Source organism: Coccinella septempunctata, chromosome X, assembly GCF_907165205.1.
Source record: "Coccinella septempunctata chromosome X, icCocSept1.1, whole genome shotgun sequence".
NCBI classification, from domain to species: Eukaryota; Metazoa; Arthropoda; class Insecta; order Coleoptera; family Coccinellidae; genus Coccinella; species Coccinella septempunctata.
The window spans coordinates 11,202,010-11,222,308 of record NC_058198.1 but is presented as its reverse complement, the minus strand read 5'-3'; the positions used below and the strand labels follow the sequence as shown (position 1 = coordinate 11,222,308).

The 20,299-nt window shown below is 35.4% G+C and overlaps 2 protein-coding genes and 1 long non-coding RNA gene across 5 annotated transcripts in view; 2 read left to right on the top strand and 1 right to left on the bottom strand.

Moving 5' to 3' along the window:
* Positions 1–1,160: 1,160 nt before the first annotated feature.
* On the bottom strand, positions 1,161–4,394 carry LOC123321395 (polyadenylate-binding protein 1). Its single transcript, XM_044908959.1, has 3 exons — positions 3,906–4,394; positions 2,607–3,173; positions 1,161–2,546 (listed from the first exon to the last, which is right to left on the bottom strand). Exons 1-3 carry the CDS (start codon positions 4,096–4,098, stop codon positions 1,426–1,428), a joined length of 1,881 nt encoding a protein of 626 aa, XP_044764894.1. The 5' UTR covers positions 4,099–4,394; the 3' UTR covers positions 1,161–1,425.
* Positions 4,395–5,406: 1,012 nt separating this feature from the next.
* LOC123321275 (IQ motif and SEC7 domain-containing protein 1) overlaps positions 5,407–20,299 on the top strand; it is a 54,427-nt gene continuing 39,534 nt past the window's right edge. The window contains exon 1 of one of the 3 annotated variants that reach the window (XM_044908725.1): positions 5,407–5,800. In XM_044908725.1, the coding sequence (XP_044764660.1) occupies positions 5,607–5,800 (194 nt within the window). In that variant the 5' untranslated portion in view covers positions 5,407–5,606. Of the gene's footprint in view, positions 5,801–16,120; positions 16,635–20,299 lie in introns of those variants that run through there. The other 2 variants (XM_044908724.1, XM_044908723.1) reach the window with 2 other exon arrangements.
* On the top strand, positions 9,812–10,205 carry LOC123321276. Its single transcript, XR_006538837.1, has 2 exons — positions 9,812–9,863; positions 9,918–10,205. It is a non-coding gene; the product is annotated as an uncharacterized LOC123321276 (long non-coding RNA).

Genomic DNA, 20,299 nt, shown 5'->3' with positions numbered 1-20,299 from the left:
TTTTATTTGATATTTTCAGAGAAATCCAAAATACCCATCTAATGATGTATCATGTTTCTTTACGAAAACATTATTGTTTCCGAAATAAAGTCAAACTTTTATGAAAGTGAGGACAATTTTATCGAACAAACACAATTCTCTGAATGAATGAAACAAACACCTTCAGAAGAGTTTTCAATGATTTTAGAATCTCACGAAATCAATGGGGCAGTAATTCTACGTCCTTTTGTAAAAAAAATACACTTTGCCGTTTTTGTATCGAGTGACAAAAGACGAAGAATTTTGGAACACCTGGTATATCACAAACCGAGTTTTTCCGACACCTAACTCATCCTCAGGATCTCAGTGACGTTTTCAAAATTTCAGCTACGTAAAATCTGAAATGTCTTTCTATCTATGCCTATTTCATAGGCAGAGATAGGGAAGTACCGGACAAAAATATTCAGAAGTGGATAGAGAAGCGAAAAAAGTTATAACAAATGGAGTGTCCCATGTGAAATACTCAACGGAGTTATTTGGAACGCCCTGTATATCACAAACCAAGTTTTTTCCCATATTTTCCCTCATCTTCAGGATCAGGATCTCAATGATCTATTTTCAACATTTCAGCTTCCCTGAATATGAAATGTCTGTTCTATTCCTATTTCATCGGATGGTTTTTGCAATTTTTTGCGGAAAACCGTCAATATCTCTGAAATTATCAGGAATATGAATAGGGAAGTACTAGAGATGCGAAAAAGTTATAATGAATAGGGTGTCCTATCTGAAATGGTAAGTATTTTTTTCGAATATGTAGCGAAGTTGTAATATTGAAAATATTTTATCAGATAGATCAGAAGAGTAAACCCTAGTTTTCATATCTTCAGAACAATCATATGTTCCGTAAAGGTCTAATAGGCCACCTTGTATTATCTACGCCCACTGCACTATTAGTCAAACTTTTCAAAGTACCAGCTCCAGTATTGAAGAAACAAATTTCAACATAGCAAGCAAATAAACAATGTTGTAGTACATATCAAGTACTGTACAAGTACTGGATCTGCCAGATGTCAGTCTTATACCATTTCCTGCTAAATTTACCATGCTCCATAGCTTGTTTTGTGAAACCAAGTATATTCTATATAGGACTGTGATAGGAAATGGGGAAAGAGAAAGAATAATTACATTTTTAAAATTTTATTTCCCAGAAAAATGTCCGATAAACCAAAATCATTAAAACGAGAGATACAATATAAAGTAGGCATCATAGTTAATAAAAATAAGGAAAAATCAAGAAAAGTATGAATATGGAACAGTTCAATTTCAACCAGTATCCAAAAACAAAGAGCACGAAATGTATGAGCTTACAGTTATTAAGATGCTCTCTAATTATTCACGCTTTTGGTTGGTTGGACTTTTAACATTTTTTTTAGAGTTTTGCAAGTTTTACTCTTTTTTGATTTGCTGTTTGGCTTGATGAGCCTGTAAGACAGCAACAGCTTCTTCCACTTTCGCCTTGAGAGACTCATTATGTTCCAACATGTGCAACAACTCAGAGTTGTCGATTTCCAACAACATACCGGTAATTTTACCCGCCAGATTAGAGTACATGCGTTCGATAAGCGGGAACAGACGTTCACCTAGCATTTGCTTCTGTTCCTGTGGTGTTGCTCCTGCCAACATGGTGGCGGTGAGGGGTTCTTGACCTTGTATGTGTACGGCCTGCTGCACAGGAGCAGCATTAGTCATTCCGAGTCCCTGAGGTGGATTACGCATGTTGGGTGTGTACTTGTAAGTCGATGGCCGGTTAGCTGTGGCTGCCACGACACCTTGTCCTCCGAGTGGTCGTCCTTGTATGTTTGGTGGTTGTTGTCCAGTAATTGGGCGTGGCATGTTGCTAATGCTGTTACGCATAGCAGCAGACTGGTTTGGTGGTCGTGCAGCTGCCCTATAGGCATTCTGCTGCATGTTGGAATAGGCCGCAGCGGCGCCCTGAGTGCCTGGTCTTACTTGGGCCTGAGCTGGCCATCTTGGACTGCTTCTTATTGGAGCCACTTGTGCTGCGCCGTAAAATCTTTGAGGCGGAGCCGGCATAGTTGGAACAAAATAGCTTTGGGCTCCGGGTTGCATGTATGGCCCGATTTGATGCATACGAATATTTGCCATTCGCTGCATATACTGTGATGTAAGATGTGCTTTACGATCTTCTTTCCTTTGAGCAAGTGCCACATATAACGGTTTAGTACCCACAATTCTACCATTCATCTCTGTAACAGCCTTGGTTGCCTCCTCGGGGGATGAAAAACATACAAAGCCGAAACCTTTGCTTCTACCCTCCTCCATCATCACCTTAGCAGAAGTGATAGTACCAAAGGGCGAAAATTCTTTGCGTAATCGCTCATCATCAATGGTGTCGTCAAGGTTCTTGACATACAAATTCACACCTTGATACCGGTTTAATCGCTCGAGCTTCAGCGCTTCGAATTTTCGCTTGAGCTCTTGCTGACGCTCTGCTTTCTTCTGAGCCCTTCCAACGTAGAGTAATTTTCCTTCAACTAATTCCTTACCTGTTGAGAAAAGAGACATTAATTATACATATAACAAAACAAAATATAGAAATAGTTTACCATTCAAAGTTTCTACAGCTGCCTCAGCAGCCTCTGGTGTCTCGAATGCAACAAATCCAAATCCCTTAGACTTTCCATCATCTTTGCTCATAATCTTGTAACTTGTTATAGCCCCAAATTGCTCGAACATTTGACGTAGTTGTTCCTCGGTTAATTCTTCACCGAAATTTTTGACGTAAACGTTAGTGAATAACTTAGCCTTTTCTCCTAGTTCCTTTTCTCTTTCTTTACGGGGGATGAAACGCCCGACGTACACTTTCTTCTCGTTCAGTAACATTCCATTCACCTTCTCAATTGACTTGTTGGCAGCTTCTTCGGTCTCAAAATGAACAAAGCCATACCCTTTGCTCGTGCCATTTTCGTCTTGGGCAACTTTACAGCTAAGTATATTACCGAAAGCAGAGAAAGTATCGTACATGGCCTTGTTATCAATGGAACGGTCCAAATTCTTGATAAACACATTTCCAACCCCAGACTTACGCAGAGATGGATCACGTTGGGACCACATAATCCTAATGGGACGTCCTTTTATTAAGTCAAAATTCATGGTATCCAAAGCCCTTTCAGCTGAAACGGTAATTTCCAAATTAACCACAACTTTCAAGTTTTTCAGAATAAAGTTTCTCTGATATGCAGAGCAACATCTCGTTATTTACTACATTTAAAGGTCAATAACGAATTTAATAGTCATTTGTTTACATTACGAGTCAATTCTTAAAGGAATGCGAAGAACTACACACGAATTCTATAAAATCATTTTTTGATCAAAAATTAGAATAAATTGGATGTTTAAAACAATAAGCGAATGATGAATTTAAAATATTCGTTAAATTGACGAGAAAATTATATTGATAATTGACTCTGAGTAAAAAAGAAATTGACAAAGACATTTTGTTAACGAGCTTGTGATCGATGGAATTTTACGAGTTTATATTGTGTAATCAACGTTGAGATAATAAAAACATAAGTTCGATGAGTAATCAGAGTAATGTTTCGTGTTCTCTTCGTTCAGTCATGCGGAAACGATGCATGTCTGCAAAATTAGTCTGAAAATTATTATTACAAAAGAGAAATTTATTTCAGTGAAAAATACGAGATAAGATAATGCTAAAACAATAAAGAATACATCCAAGCTCTAAGCACGTTGTCACAGCCTGAACAATAGGAATTTCCAGGCCGACCACGTGAACATACTTTGAGCGTGCCACTTAAAGACCACGCTTTAAACGTTGTGGCTATTTACTTCCATATGGTTCTAATTCTACGTATGTGAGAAGAATGAAATTAATCTGAACTTACCATCACCAGGTTGTTGAAAATTCACGTAGGCATAGCCAAGAGAACGACGGGTTATCAAATCCCTGCAAACGCGGATGGATAGAACGGGTCCAGCAGTCGAGAATTTCTCGAAAAGCATAGCCTCAGTTATATCAGTATGTAGATCCCCGACGTACAGAGACGCCATGGGATAATTGGGGGCACCCGCATTCATTTTTCTAAGCCGTGGAACAACCTTGCACAACTGTAAATCGCTTCAAATGCTTCCGTCGACACGAAAATATTTACTATTATCGTTAACTTGGTTTTCACTATTTTACGATTTTTTTGGGGTTTTCATGAATACTTTTAATATTTTTTTGTGTTTTTGATCAATTATGCACTTTTTTTTGGGTTTGGTGGGTTGTGGGCCTACGGCATTTGACACAACACCACACGATAATACACTAAGGACTAACAAAATGTCGTCCAACTAAGTCACTTACATTACGGGAAACAGCTAAAAGAGAACGATAAAGGCATGCGTGTTGCTACATCAACTTAGGTCACAGAGTTATGGTTTTGAAAGTTTTCTTACTCCTGGAATTTTCTTCACTAGTTTAGTCTCAGGAATGAATCCTTACGATTAAATCAAGAATTTTGAAATATATATATGAATACACCCTAATTACATGAAAAACTCTTTAAATGGCCAATTACATTACAAAATATGGAAATAAAATTCAATAATACATTGGACAAATTAGTGAATCAAATTGAGAAATGTGATATTTCAAATGATATTAATATTCATCCAAGTGAATTATAAGTACATAACGAATTATTTTCATTGCTTTAATTAATATTGATTTCAAATTTCAATTTATATTTTGCAAATAACGATCATATTCAGAGGAGTACTGCATCTTGGCTGGACACAAACATGATGGATGACGCTTCCATTCCAGAGATATATCTCTATATCTCTGTTCCATTCATTACGGATATTTATTATAAGAATTTATGAAATTCTAATCAAAAGAAAAAAATAACTTTATTTGGAATCAAAACGAATTTGAATTTACAGATTCTTATTATATTGAATTTTTTACACCGACAAAGAGAAATAATTATAATCAATAATCGAGCTTTTTTATTACCTTTTGCTAACTACTTTTTCTTGAAGTAGCAAATACAACTTTTCCTGAATTCTTTTTTTCATATCATGAGACTGAGATGCCCAAGGCTGACAATTTTTATTTTTTTTTACTTATAACCATTTATTACTTTTCTGATTAGTAACTCAGGTATTAGGTATTCAATATTTTTTTGAAACCGAGTTCTAGATTGAAAAGTAAAAATTTTTTTAACTGGACTGAACCCAAGAGGGTTAACAACATAATTCTTTTGGTTTCTAAAAAAATTGTCCAGAAAGGAAATGTCCCAGAATATTTTCCGCCAAATATGAAAATTCGTTTGAATGAAACTATGCTCGTAGTTGACGCATGCCCGTATAGTAGTAGGATGCAGCTGTCATAAAAATTATAGCGTTTGATATTTGAGTTGTATTGGAAGGGATGTCAACAATGAAGTTTTCGAAAAGATAGAAGAAATAATTAAATGGTAGTGCGGTAAATGATTCATATTTGTATGGATATAAGTTACACTAGTGTAATTGTTCACGTTTGATTCTCATTGATAAATGTGAGTGGTTTTGTTATTCAAAACTCAGTGGGAGGCCAGATGGCTTCAGATATCGACGTTAATTCTCTTTTGGCACAAAAAGATGTCTTGATCCGTGAACAACGGGATCAAATAATTCGTCTTAAACGTGAATTGGATGGAGTTGCCACAGAAAGAGATCTTTTACTATGCGAAAATAGCAATCTACGTTTCGAATTGGAAATGGTGGAGCTTAAACGTCTTCAAGAAGAAACGTAAGTTTACCGACAATTTCAAATGAAATATAAAGAAAATTTTTCACATATTTCATTTACATAATGCTACAAGAGGAAGGATCTCATTTTGATTGATTTATCTGAATTAATCCCATATTATATCTGAGATTAAATATGACTAGTGACACTAGGTCCAGGAGTGAATTGTTTTCCCAGCTGGAACAATGGTGGTGATTTTGAAGAATTATGTTCTCATACGGCAATTAATGATTCTGCAAAGAAAACCACACATGTGGCAGTTGAGTTGAGACTATAGCTTCCTTGATTTGAAAAGACCTCTCTTCCAATTTCTTTCCATTGTTTAAAAACAATGATTCTTTGCATATTTTCTTATGTACCTATTTCAAATTGATTTTTTCGAAATGATCCAATATAAGGTGATAAAATCACTACATTCCCAATGATAACTTTACAATTAAGAAGCAACACGTTATAATTCCACTCATAAATCCATTGAGTTGAGTGTGATTGTTTGAATGTATGTGGAAAATATTTAGGTTCTTGCATATTCAGGAAAATTATCTAGATGCATGGCATAATGTGTAGGTAGGAAACCCTACTTGTTTAATTGACTTCATATTCCCTGCTTCATGACTGAAGTCCTTTTACAGAAACACGCTGATGAAAATATAGAGTGAAACTTCCAGAACCTGATTTTCATTTGCTCTTGTCTAGTGTTTTTTGTTTACCATCGAAATTCAAAGTAATTTATGGTAATAACCATGATAAGATACATATTTTGCAGTTTTGCCTTCATCAACCAATAAGTGCTTCATCATTTAAGTACTATTTGTTTTAGTAGAGATAGGTATCCCTTGATGTTTCAATAAATTTATAGATATGAAAATTACGTATGAGATTTGTTCATCTTTCATTATGAAGTAATAACTCAAAATCTCCAAAATTACATTTGCGTATGCTGCTTGATCATGTTATAGCAGATTTTATTTTTGGGGATACTTTATTTACTTATTGGAAAAGTATTTTTCCATGGAACTTATTTTTTTTATTCGTCCATGTGATAAGTGAATTACATTGTTTCCAATTATGTATTTTACATACATATTTCTATTTTATTCTATCTTTTCAACTTTCACCATTGATATTTGATGAGGTCCTAAACTCCTCAATGAATATAGGTATTCTTATAAGATTATTGTTCAAAGAAATTGGTCTGATTTTATTGAGATTAGTGTTAATCTACCCAATAATATAGTTAACAGTGCTCAATATGAAAGTTGTCAGATGACGGTTTGATAATAGCTTCGATTTTTCTGCAGAAGAATAAGAATTGACCTATCTGTTTGATTAATTGGAATTTGCCTTGATGAAAAGAAGTAATTCTGAGGCTCAGTAACTAAAATTTCCAGATATTTCTGCTGAATGAGCATTGGAAACAACCCTGTATATTTTGCCAATTCTTTGAGGGTCGAAATAAACCTAAGGATATAAGCATAATGAACGAAAGAGTAATGAATGATAATATTTTGAAGTACCCATTAAATTTGTTTTTAGGTAGTTCTCAAAACGAATTTTCATCCAAATAGGAAAAAATGTACTGATGTATTGTTTCTGAAATCTTTAATTTTCGATTTTCCATTGCTCAAAAACTGATAAAAGGTCAGTACCATTGAAATAATTCTTTCCGAGTTCAAAGATTTCAGCTGATTTTTATCCCCTTCTGTTATTTCTACTAGCTACAATCCTATTGCGATTGAAGAGTCGTGTAATTATATAAAAAAAATTTCTACTCTATTCTTTAATGTATAGTTGAATGTATTTGGATCTGGCGACCTAACTGAGGAAATGAATAACCTTAAAATTATCTTGAAATTTATAATTAGATCAACCACCAACCAAGTGGTCTGTAGTTTCTCCTTCTGTCCCACATTTATATATTGGGCTCTCATTAGGTCAAATTTAAAAAGCATGACCTGTCCTTGGTGGATTGAATAGGTATACAAAAAAAATTCTAGGAGAAAAAGAATCGATTACTATAACACCACTGTTGAAAATTTTGCTCAAATTGATTTGCGATGAAGGTATGAGACTTAAACCTAGAAACTGTAGAATTTTGGACAAGATTGTGGTAATCACCACGTGTTTCTATCGATGTCTCATTGAGCATAAGTGGCACATGAAACAATCCAGTCTGATATCAAGTACCTATGATTTTTTTCCGAAAAACGACTAGGCAAGTCAATATTTTTTGGGTGGTGATATCTTTTAATTGTGAATTCGTGGGTATACGATCCTCGCCCTAAGCGTGGAGGCACTCCCCTCAAGAAACTCGACTCGTGATAGGGGTCGAGTTATATATATCATTTTGAAGGTTTTGCAATAATTATATGTATGAATAAGCTGAAAAAATGTTCCGTTTGGCGTTCGGTCGAATGTGTAAAACTCGTTAGAAAAAATGGTGGTCGAATTTCTGAATGAATTTTAATTAATGAGATGTTCAAATTGCTTTGTTACAGTTATAATGTCTTCGTTTAGGAGTTTCTCTCATATTCTTTATCATTTTAGTTATCATTTCATCAGGTGCTAACACTTGAGGATATTGAATTGATTTTTGTTCTCTCTTCAGAAAAACTCAATTAGAAATATGTACGTATAGTCGGTCTCTGCAGGTTCGAATAATGAGATTTCAAAGAAATGATTTATTCACAGTTACAAAAAGACAATATTTCATTCATAATAGTTTCTCAGTGAGATTTCCTTAGGTCTGGAATCCCATAACTCAAACGACAAACTTTGGACGTTAAGTAATATTTGAGTCCAGCAAACTTCACTGTAGGTTGAGAAAATGCTATTCGAGTTCTTTCTTCCGAGGTATCTTTCCCTGCCTCCCTTTCCAAGCTCATTTCCCAATATATCCAATCAGGGAGGAATTTCCCATTGGTTTGGTTCTGGTTTTCTCTAACAGTAATCACCTGGTGAGATCTATGTGGTAGTGTATTATCATCCAGAAAAATGCTTGAAATTGTGGGATTACTTCATCGATAACTTCATCAACATATACTTTGGTGAGATTGTTGACTACCAATTAAAACAGGAGGGATTTTGTAGTCTAAAAGCGTGGGTTTTTTAATTTCCTTCATTGCATTTCCAAGCTTTCAGTCGTTTTTTCGAGCATGTTCAAGGACTAGAATACATGGCCTTGAGCATCTCAATACTTGGGATTCCTTCAGAAATTCTACCACTTCGTGCACTTCACCCATCACTTCGAATGAGTTTTTTCCACCAGAACGAAGACCTTACAGAAATTTTTCAGTATATTCCTGAAGAGAATAAAAAAAACTTTCCTCGTTCTGTACCACTCAACCCCTATAACCCTTTAAGATTCTTGAAGGGGTTGCCACACCGCTTGAATGGGATGAACGAACGAATTTGCCTCTGAATAAAAATTGACCTGTCTCAGACTCCTCCGGAGAAATATACTGACCGAAATATTCACCCTGCATAAAGTCGATTGCAAAATTCTGTAGATTCTTGGATCGGTTCTGAAGACAAGGCTCCTTCTTCCTCTGCCCAAAAGATGAAGTTTGTTTTCACTTTTATTTCAAATAATTCGTGCTTCATGAAAGCGATCTATTTGAATTAAGTATTATCCAAACGAGCAGTTACACAATGGAAGAATTGATCACAAAAACGAGTACTGTTCAAGTCTCGCTATCAGGTTCAATACAGTTTGATTTCCTGGTCAAGTAGACCGCGAAGTATGAATAGTTGCATAGCGACGGATCTTGTGATTTCAGTAATTTTTTTACTGTTCAAATGGTGGATGCGCCGCATGAAAAACTATTCATCATCTGTTATACGAAGGGGACAACTGTTTTTATTTTTTTTTTGATGGGATAATTTACTGGTATTTGTAGGTCTTCGCTTGTTGGTTTGTTATATTTTATCGAATGATATATACTTTTGAATGTCAGCATACAGTTATCGAGCAATATATTAGCATATATATTTCTTTTAACAGAGGTTAGTGTAACGTGTGTACAATTCGGCGTATGATCCAAGAGCTTAGGGAAAAACCTCGGTAGAAAAACTCTGTCTGTCGTGAGTAGTTTAGTGCTGACAAATTTGTTTACAGAATGACCTTTTAATACTGAAGGGCTTCTTTTCCATTGGGTTAAAAATTTCCTTATCCTCTCTTCATCTCCAAATTATGGCTGAAACAAAAAACCAGAGCAGAAAACTAGAAAGAAAAAGTAAATAATACAGCCTTCATTAAATTGATTCGAAGATTTAATGATAAGTGAGGAAATAATAAGTAAAACCATGGAATTTCATTTTCGCATCCACCATTATTTGTAATTCACTATACAGAGACAGAATGGGTGATATGGTTATGAACTCATTAAATACGAATTTTACCTCTTTTATGTATTTGAGTTGAATGGCATACATTCCAGAAGAAATTGATATTTTTGAAATTTTTTCGAATACATGTCCTTTTCGTAGGACATTAAATGATGAAAGAACGGTTTCATTACAGATTGCAATTGTGATTTTTATTCGGATCATTATACTCAATCAATATATACTTGATATAGACTAACAATGGATTATTGCAATATCTAGAAGATGTTGCATTTCTTATGGCCTCTTTATCTGTAGAATAAATTTGAACGATAAAACAATCCCTTTTCTTTCTTGTACTGCAGTAAGGTTTCGAAAGAAAATTCTAAGTCCTTGATTAAAAAAATAGAGGTCCAGTCTTTCACGATCTCCCTTCAAACAATGGGTAAGTAGGACTCAACATACGTACTCTGAAAATGCATTAATTAAAAAGACACTGAAATGCCTGAAGCTGAAAGTGATGCCTGCGAGCATTTGGCGGAAGTCTCCTAGAGAATGTACTTGCTAAAGTAGTAGATTTCCTTTTGACATACCTAGATTAACAAATTGTAATGAATTTTCTCTGGTGGAACCCCAGGTGGAACTCATTTTCTAAGCAGGCCTGTTTCGATCAATTCAAATGGTTCATTAATGTTCTTGTGTTCTTATTTGGCAGTGGATGGTGAAAATCAATGTTTATCCTGGTTGATCTTTATATTCATCAAAAGCAGGTATTTTTCTTCCCAAGAAAGATTAATTAGGAACATTAGCAGGCTATAGGCACATGACGTCCCAAACAAACAAACAGGGCCGGGTCGTATCATTCGATAATTATTGGGTCGTTGCTACCATTTTTGGCGTTTTGAAGGTGAATCATGCTAAGTTGATTGAACGCTAACGTACGCTTTTGAGTGTTCGACGTATATGTTTCCATTTCGGTTCATTATCTTCCATAATAACTCCTCGCAATCCAGCACGAAATATTAACTCAATCCCTATGATTCATTCCCATATTCGATACTCTCTACAGAGGGTGTCCGAAAATTGTTCAGTTTATACTCTTTACACATGAATGATAGAGTAGGGTAGGATAGGGTTGTCCATGGAATAAAGCGAGAAAGTGGCCTCTGTGGTTGACATATAAGACTTCTTACATAAATGGTTTTTCCAGGATCAGCTTTTAATTTCCTCTTCCAATGTGGTTGTGGATTCGTGGACATATAACTTTATTTCAAATATCCCGATAAAAGGAAATCTAATGGCGTCAAATTCCACGATCTAGTGGGCCATTCTGGTTATCACAATGAAATAGTACTTATGCAGCAATTTGATTGCATGAGAGAATATCTAAGGAAATGAGAGGATTGAAAGTCGGAGAGTTTGGTCATCTCTAACCATTATCATCATTTCAGCAGCCACAGTGATCTCTTTGATGTAATGATCAAGAAGATGAGCATTGAGAAGAACTGCGATACGATGCTATGTAGAAGGGAATAATGAGAAAGGGAATACACTGCCCAAAATTTTGAAGAAAGTACTACGTATTTATGAAATTTTACACAGATATGTAGTTCAAAAACCACGACAGGCCAACTGGCAGAGAAATATGTGGAGCAAGCAGCAACTGCCCACTATCATTAGGTATGAACCTGGAAAGAAATTGTCAAGGATCTACTATCAAAGCTTTGAGCTCCTAGGTCCACTTGAATAGAATGTTGAGATTGTGTAATTTGCAAGTAGCCAGATTTGATGTTTTTCTTTATTCTGAAACGAAGATTGAAATATCTCTTTGTTATAACAGTTGTCAATTATTTTTAAGTATTATTGTCAAACTAGCATTATTGATTGAGTATATTCATTCTTAAAATTGTTATGAATAACTTCGATTTATTCATTGAGTATGTGTGGAAACAATTGCGAGCTTTGTTGTTTTGGATAAATAAATGTATGTCATTGATTCAAATCTGACATGGGTGTACCAAATAAATTTCTCAAGTCTGGGTCTGGTCACTCGGGAATCAAAGGCAACGAAGCCAATACACTTGCAGAAAGGCAACACAAAAACCACTTGCTGGCCCAGAAAAAATCCAGATAGTCCTCTCCAAGTAACCAGAAAATTTAATCTGAAATAGAAAAAAAATCTGAAAAATGTGAGATAATAAAATTAAGTTCAGATTGAAACCTAAAATTCACAACCCAATTATTCAAAAAAGATTCGAAGACAGCATGAATAGCCCTAAAACCATTCTGAAATTTATAAATGGGACGATGATTATTCAGATCCACGCATTCTCAACTGGGGCTCCCAACTGAATTTCATCGGAAAAGCATACTATTGCAACGTTCGTAACCTGTTCTTACACGACTCAGAATACACCATATTTTTCTGGGAAGATCAAAATCAAACTCTGTTCTAGGGATCACTAACTAATTCTTGGTTGAAAATAGTGCACGTATTCCCCTCAGACTGCCAAATGTTCTTGTCCAAATTAATGGAAATGAGTCGGAAAAGAAGTGAAATTTATTCCAAGAATTTATAGCTGCACTCTGTCTACGAATATGGGGCGGTACAATGTTTGAAGGAACTCGTAACCATTGAATAGGTGAAGATCTAATAGTTCCAGTAATAATTCTTATAGAATTATTTAGCTGTGCATCAATTTTTTGCACATGAGCGCTGTCAATCCAAACGGGGCAACAATATCCAGCAGCCGAAAAAACCAAAGCTAGGGCTGCCGTTCGAAGAGTAGCTGCATCAGAACCCCATGAAGTACCAGCTAGTTATGCAGGATATTAGTTACTATTAGATAGTTTTCAACATCAGATGCAAATTTTCCAAATGCGCTTTGAAATCCAGCTAAACTCCTAGAAATTTTGACCTGGAAATGACATACATATTATATACTTCACATACCCGGATACGAGATTGAAACTTCAGTTAGTAGTCGAGATCCGAAGTGATGAAGGAAGAAATTTTCTACCGATTTAGTTCTATCGCAGTTTAGTTTGGGTATTCAGTGACGAGAGTTCATGGGAAAAACCCCTGCAAGTTTTACTCAACTGAAACGAGTATCTTTTCGTAGCTAGTCACACAATTGATTTTTCAACGACCCTTCCGACCTGTCAATCAATTTCATTCATGGTAAGGGGGAATAAGGAATCTTGATGAGGATTTCACACTCGAGTTTTTGAATAGGGAATTTGTGTCGAGGGACACTTAGAAGGATCTTTTCATTCTGAATTTGGTGGTGCATATGTTCTTATTTTTAATTGAAGGAGTTATTGCTCAATATTTCACTTATTTCCGAAAGTAATAACATAAAACTGGACATGACTGAGCTTGTCCATTTTCTCTTCATACGTAATGACAGAAAACAACACTCATAGCTTCCATGCAATAGTTTATAGGAGGAAATGAAAAAGGATTTTGTATACGCATTGATGTATTAAGATAGGTGTCACATACTGCAAAAGTAAGGGCCACTGCTTCTGAGCGACAACATATGTAGTTAGAAATTAACAAAATAAAGATTCTATTTGGTGACCTCTGTAGGCCTCAAAAAGGTTTCTTTTGATACAAATACCTTGAAATGACGGTTTAATATCCTCCAGCTCTTCGTAGAGCTCTTGCTCTATTCGGCATTGTGTCAATGTGGTTATTGATGAGGAATGTTTGGTCGAATATCCGTCGAAGCATTGGCGAGCTGTTGTAATATCTGCGTTAGGTCAGATAAACGGTGTAATTGCTGTAACATTGCAGACCAGACCTGATCAATACAATTTGGTCTCTAGAGGTTAATAAGATCTCTGCTCTTTAAAACAAATTTCGCCCAAACGCACACTGAGCTATGCCGAAAAGAGTTGTTGGCGTCGTTACCGTTGACTCCGTTCTCGCCGCACCAACATTAGCCCGTCAGACTCATACAGACGAGATCTGGACTCATTCCAGTTCTACTTCTTATGTTCGAGAGCCCAACAATATCTTACAGGACCCCACTCCCTACTCAATCTCAGGGGTTTGGTTGATCTTACTTTCAAATTGAAGCTATGCAACCTATTTCAGATTGTTTGATCAGAAACTATCCTACCGTTAGTTTGTCGGAATGAGTTATTATTCTGTTAATGATTTCGTTCTGCAGTTAAGAGGAGTCTACAACGTTTTAGTGGTCAATTAAAAAGCGAAAAGGTATATCTTACATCAGAGACAACTGATTCATATGGGGTTTTCATTAATATTCAATTTACTGAGCTCGTCAGTTCGGAAAGCCAGAAATTTTTGTATTCGTCAAATGGAAAAAAATTAAAACATTTTTTTCAGTGAAGTGCAACTGCTAATTAATGTTATTCACTTTCCGAGTTGGAACGATTTTTTCAATGAATTTCCGCATAAAAAAATTTCTCGAAAAGTCATGCCTTTCGCTACAATTCGAAACCTGCTGATATTGAAAAAAGACGTCCAACTAAAGTGGAAACTTGTAATATTCGTAACTTCTACTGATCGTTCGAGTGTTCTGGCAACATCCCACTATGGGGAATAATCCTTCTGATGAAAATGATATATTTTTTATGAAATATTTTTGAAACGTCACATTTTAAAATAACCATTTCAACCGTTTCCCAAAAAGAAATTATTTTAAGTACTTAAAAAATGGAGAATAAAAGTGGGTATTTAATATTTGAAGCGTTTCATTTCTATTGGACAAGTTAGCAACATTGACACTGAAATATGCAACAAATACACTATCTTGATGAGATAGACAAATATGGCTGTCTATGAAGTCTGCGACGAACGAGGAAGGTCGTAAAATTATATGGGATTTTTATGGGTGGTTGCTGTTGAGGCTCGCCAGTGAGTACTCGCCTTATGATGGTTGTAAATCAGCAGCTGTTATTTTATAAACAAGCCATTGTTCTTTTTATTTTCTAGTAGGCGCTGTTGCCAAATCGTAAACTAGAAATGAAGCGATTTAAATTTTGAAACCTCATATTTGAAGAATGATTTTGAATAGTTTCCGCGGTGCGTTTGAAGAATTCATGAATGAAACTCATAATTATTCAGTTTAAACTTGCATATGCTGTGATAACACAAATTGAGGAGAATTCCCCATTCGGTAGTCTTTCCCCCCTTAGGGCTTATACGGATGGTGAGAAAGTCTCGTGGTATAAACTCCTCTTAATCTTATATTAGCTGATATTAGCAACTTTTTGTTGAGTTAAACCTTCGTTTAACCAACACACTGTTTGTTCAAGTTGAAAAAAAAAAGTTGTAAACTCGTGTACAATTAATCCACAATTGATACTACACAACACCAGATGAGTTGCATGCCCATTATCGCACATACGGACTACAAAAATATCATACAGCTACAAGAAATGAGTTCCTTGTGATTTTTTTCAACTAGGCCATCAAGTGACACGAGGACCATATTTTGTCTGTGCCCATCCACATAGTATATGTATAGCAATACTGAAAACTTGATTAAAGTGCAAAAGTGGAATATCCGGAATACCCAATCCAGCAGTTTATCACACATATACAGTCAGGATTTTTTTTTATTCGGATTTGGAATCTCCTCTTAGGATTTCGTGATAATTTTTATTCGCATTACAAGCGCCCAGAAGCTCTACAAGAGTTGTGGCTTGCCAACAAGCTCGAAAGCCCGGTTTCCGATTTTTTTTAATAGGATTTGGACTGGTGGGACTTCCAAGTGCGTGGGCGTACCAAACCGAACGGTACCTACCTTTCGGACAAAATTTCTTATCGCGCATCATTCCCGTTTGGCCCACACGAAATAATCCTTTCTCCCGTTCTAAAACAACAAACGGCCACAAAGTCACCTGAACGGGTGATCGAATGCGGTCCTGTAGGAGGGACTCCTGCACGAACCGCACCTACGCCAAATGGCTGAGGTGAGTCAGGCCAGCAGCAGCAGCAGCGTCCGTCCAGCCAGCTGTTAGTCAGAGCGTCCAGCGGAAGTGGACGGGTAACGGCGCCCCCCGACGACAGGCGTCGACGTCCATGCCAATTTCCAATGATTAATTTTGTTTATACACGTAGTGATGTAATCCAAGGCTCATGACGTACTTGCCTATCGGGAGTACTGTGGCAGCCGACCCGTTCTCCTTCTAACAGTAACCCACTGATTGGCGGTGCATGTGGAGTGCCAGCGACAGGGGACCTTTATTATCGACTGTTTCGCGGACTGTATGGGGTTTAGCGGTGGACGGTGCGCGTGAACTTGTTTTTTTTTTATATATACCCTCTGGGGTAGTGTGGTGGTGTTGTTGGTCTGTTCTCGGATGATGCATGGCTTTGGAAATTCGGGAATTTCGTGCACATCTCGCGCGTTTTGATTCGAAAGTGCGAATTTGTGTTCTCCACGCGCAGTTGCGTCATTTAAACAGTTTCTCTGCGATCGTAAAAAGGTTTCTAGTTATGCATCGGTTACTACTTTTCCGTCCGTACATGGTAAAGTTTCAATTTCTTTTTTCATCGAACGAGAGTGGAATCCGAATTTCATCGCCAATTGATGTTATCTTCGTACAGGATGTCCGACAGAAAAGGACCCTATAGCTTATACTGTTTCAGAACAAAAATTTTCGAAATAAAGTTGTTACGATAATTCTGTCTTCACTGATTTAACACAATATGGCTTTCTGATTTTTATACAGGGTGGCAATACAAAGTTACCTTCTTCAAATTCGCAACCCTATCATTCGACATTTGATTAGAGCTCAAAAAGACGAATTGAAATATACATATATAATTTTATGTGATTTAATTTCCAGAAAAAATGCTTAAAAATTCCTAAGATTGATTTTATATCTATCGAATTGCAGTTTGTGTCAACGAATTTCAGGAGTATCTAACTTTGAGCCTCTTTCAACAGAAGGAACCCTTTTTTTCTTTCTTTTTTTTTAAATTGGATATTGGTATCTTTACAAATCTGTTTGAATGTCTAATCGAACTAAATATATTATGAACGGCATAAAGCCTGTTTTGTTCGTTCGATGATTTTTAAGAGGGGTGTTGTGCTTTATTCATTCCATATAAAGTTTTCGGAGTTTTCCTTTTTTGTAGCATTAAGAGGCCTGATCCAAAAAATATTAATAATTGTAATAATGACTTTTACAATTCATTTTTCGAATTATGTTAACTGTTGCTTAAAACATAAGAATTTCATTTCAAATGAACAAAGCTAAACACTTTCTATAAAAAAACATCGAAAAAGGGAAAAACCTAGCTTTATGCCCTTGATAATATATGATTGGTTTATTGGATTCGGAATTTGAAGGGCATTAAAAAATAATTTTCAAAATGTAGCAACTGTTTTTTTGAGCTTAGAAAAAGCTCTGTTTGTATAAATTGCTCAGGAAAGGTGTTACCATTACAAATTTTGGACGACTATTTCTCTTGAAAATTATCAAGACAACTAAGATAGTAGTATCTCTCATATAATTTTTTTTCTCAAAAACCTTATTCGTTCAAAATTAATTAAGCTATTAGAAATTATTTTTTCAATAGTATATGAATAAAGAAAAATGTTTCTTGCTGAACAAATTTTAGGGCTGGCCTTCTCTAGCCCTTGCAATTATAGACGATCACCACCAATTTTTTTTTATAGCCTTCTCTAATATGTCCACGCAATTTCATTTCCTTCAGTTTTCTGGTTTCTAAGGGAAGAAAATAAATGCCTTTCAGGTGCCATCTTAAGGGAGCTATATCTGAGCAGCATCTGCTCAGAAAAACCCACACAATTTTTTTTACAACAAATTACCTCTTAATTTTTTTGCAATCATTTATATACACCTTGTATATTTGAATTCGTGTTCTCAAACGCTACTCAAATATCAAATCTAATGTAGGCTGTAACATTTAAAAAAGTAACTTTGTATTACCACCGAGATTACGGAGAGTACCACCCTATATACAAATCAGAATTATTGAATTATTGAACACTGATTTATCCTATAAAGGGGTCTTTTTTTTGGCGAACAACCTGTTCTAATATAAGAAGTGTGTTAAGATATATCGATATGTGCTGAAAGATTTCCTTTTTGGTTTTTCTAAAATTTTCTTATGACTTTTCATCGAAAAAGACCTATAAAGATTCGACCAAGTAATAGAACTAGCACAGATATACAGGGGGTCTCTTGAAACTCAATATCAGTAAGAATAATGTATTCAGAAAATGAGTGCTGTTGATCTAATCTAAGGCACACATTGGCATGTTGAAAGAAAATTCAAAATTTTAACATTCTCTCCATGGAGTGATTAACTTGAGACCTCTGTACATAAGCTAACTGGGGGTAAATATAGCTTCTGAGATATGGGGTGTCAGAAATGGGTGCTTCTCTCATAAAATTGAGAGGGCAAGAGATATTTCGTCGGGATTATCGATATGTTGATAGTTTTAACATCAGTGGCGTTATGGGGTTACCACCTCTTAAAACAACCCTACGACATCTGGCAAAATGCAAAATCTATAGCTGAAACCTTAAAGGGAAAAAATGAATTAATTTCTTAAAATTTTTGTGATATTTTGATAATTATAGTTATATTGATATTGACTTTTCTTGTCTGAGCAAGGAAAAAGAATTAACGGAATATTTTTCACTCATTTGGAGAACTCATTATCAAGTTCAAACACAAAGACAAAAACAAAAAATTCGTTAGTAGAAATTGCTTTCGCTTTAAAAGCTATACTCTATAAGTCAGAGAGAATTTCTTAAATAATGTTTCCCAACAATATCGAAACTAGGAGGGACGGAGGGTAGTTAGTATTTTAAATGGCAATCCTAATTTTTCATGCCAGAAGTGGATAGATGATTTTTTTGCTGGGGATGATTTGAGCATTAATGAAGCTTTTTTCCTAAAGTGTATATCATTGATCTAAATATACATGGAAAATTAAAAATTCGAATACAATAAGTTTAACCATTTCATCTGTATAAAGAAAATGTTGATAAAAAAATCTAAAACCAATCTCAACAACAAACAAACAAAAGGTCTATCTATTTCCAGGAGGATAATTTAGGGTTTTCATAAAAAAAACTAAAACTACCCTACACCCCTCGTAGAGGATGCATGAAAAACTCCTCAATGATACAAGAAAATTTGCGAATTTCAATATAAAAATTTACACAAAATTGTAAATATTGAAATAAGAATTTTGTGCGTTTCTTTTTGCTCACTGTGTATAAATACAGTAACGAGAAATTCAAACCTTCATTCAAGTAATCAACTTGAACTTGTGCAGTAGAAAGTGTCACATATAATTTGTGCAATGAACTTTCGATTTTCAACATTTAAAATCGATGGCCCACCGAATTTCCACGTTGTAGTGAAAACGAAGAGATTTTCAATAGTTTTTTGGAAATCTGTATGTTTCAAAACATTAACTGCGAAAATTTCAGGGGGTCAAACATTTCACTAATCGAAAATAATAATAAAATAATAAAGTAAAATTGGCTGTTTGTGCTTGTGGGAAAACACTTTCACGTACTGGTGCGTAGCAGTACCGACGATAATTTTATATAATTATGTATTTTCTCTATGTTATTATCACGCAAACCGTTCATGAATTACAGCTACAGCATCTTACGTTCTTATGTTTTCGACGATCAATTCAAAATAATCAATTAGTTAAAGCACAATTATTATCAAAATGTTCTCCTCAGTTTCAGTGAAAATTGGGTCGTGGTCAAAATTATACTAAGTGACTAACAAATTTATTCGTAGGAAATCTTTCCAAAAAATTCATTAATAGTCGGTGTTGTTTCCTTAATAACTTACTTAGTAAGAAAACTACTACTATTACTAGTACTAGTTTGAACGGATCTGTAAATGTACTGATTATGAATTTGACCATGGGCTGAAAAGCTCCTGACTACACTTTTGTCCTTTCCTCAATTTCTGAACTCCAAACGTAAATCGTGGAAATTTTACAGGAGGTTTCGATTTTTTTATACCAAAGGTTTATTATTGGACATGATGAACGAAAATCGCTCTAGCGATTCGAATATGATCGAGTTATTATTGAAATAATGGAAGCTATTCATTCAGAGTCCAATCTATCTATATTCCGAGTTCTGTATTGAAGTTATCTTGTCCTAGTGGTTACGAAGGTATTC

What these genes read in the sequence shown, in the direction of transcription:
- LOC123321395 (XM_044908959.1), bottom strand. Translation starts at nt 4,098, where the DNA reads ATGAATGCGGGTGCCCCCAATTATCCCATGGCGTCTCTGTACGTCGGG. An exon ending in TTTTCAACAACCTGGTGATG is followed by an intron (nt 3,174 to 3,905) that starts GTAAGTTCAGAT and finishes TTACCGTTTCAG; the next exon opens with CTGAAAGGGCTTTGGATACC. An exon ending in AGCTGTAGAAACTTTGAATG is followed by an intron (nt 2,547 to 2,606) that starts GTAAACTATTTC and finishes TTTTCTCAACAG; the next exon opens with GTAAGGAATTAGTTGAAGGA.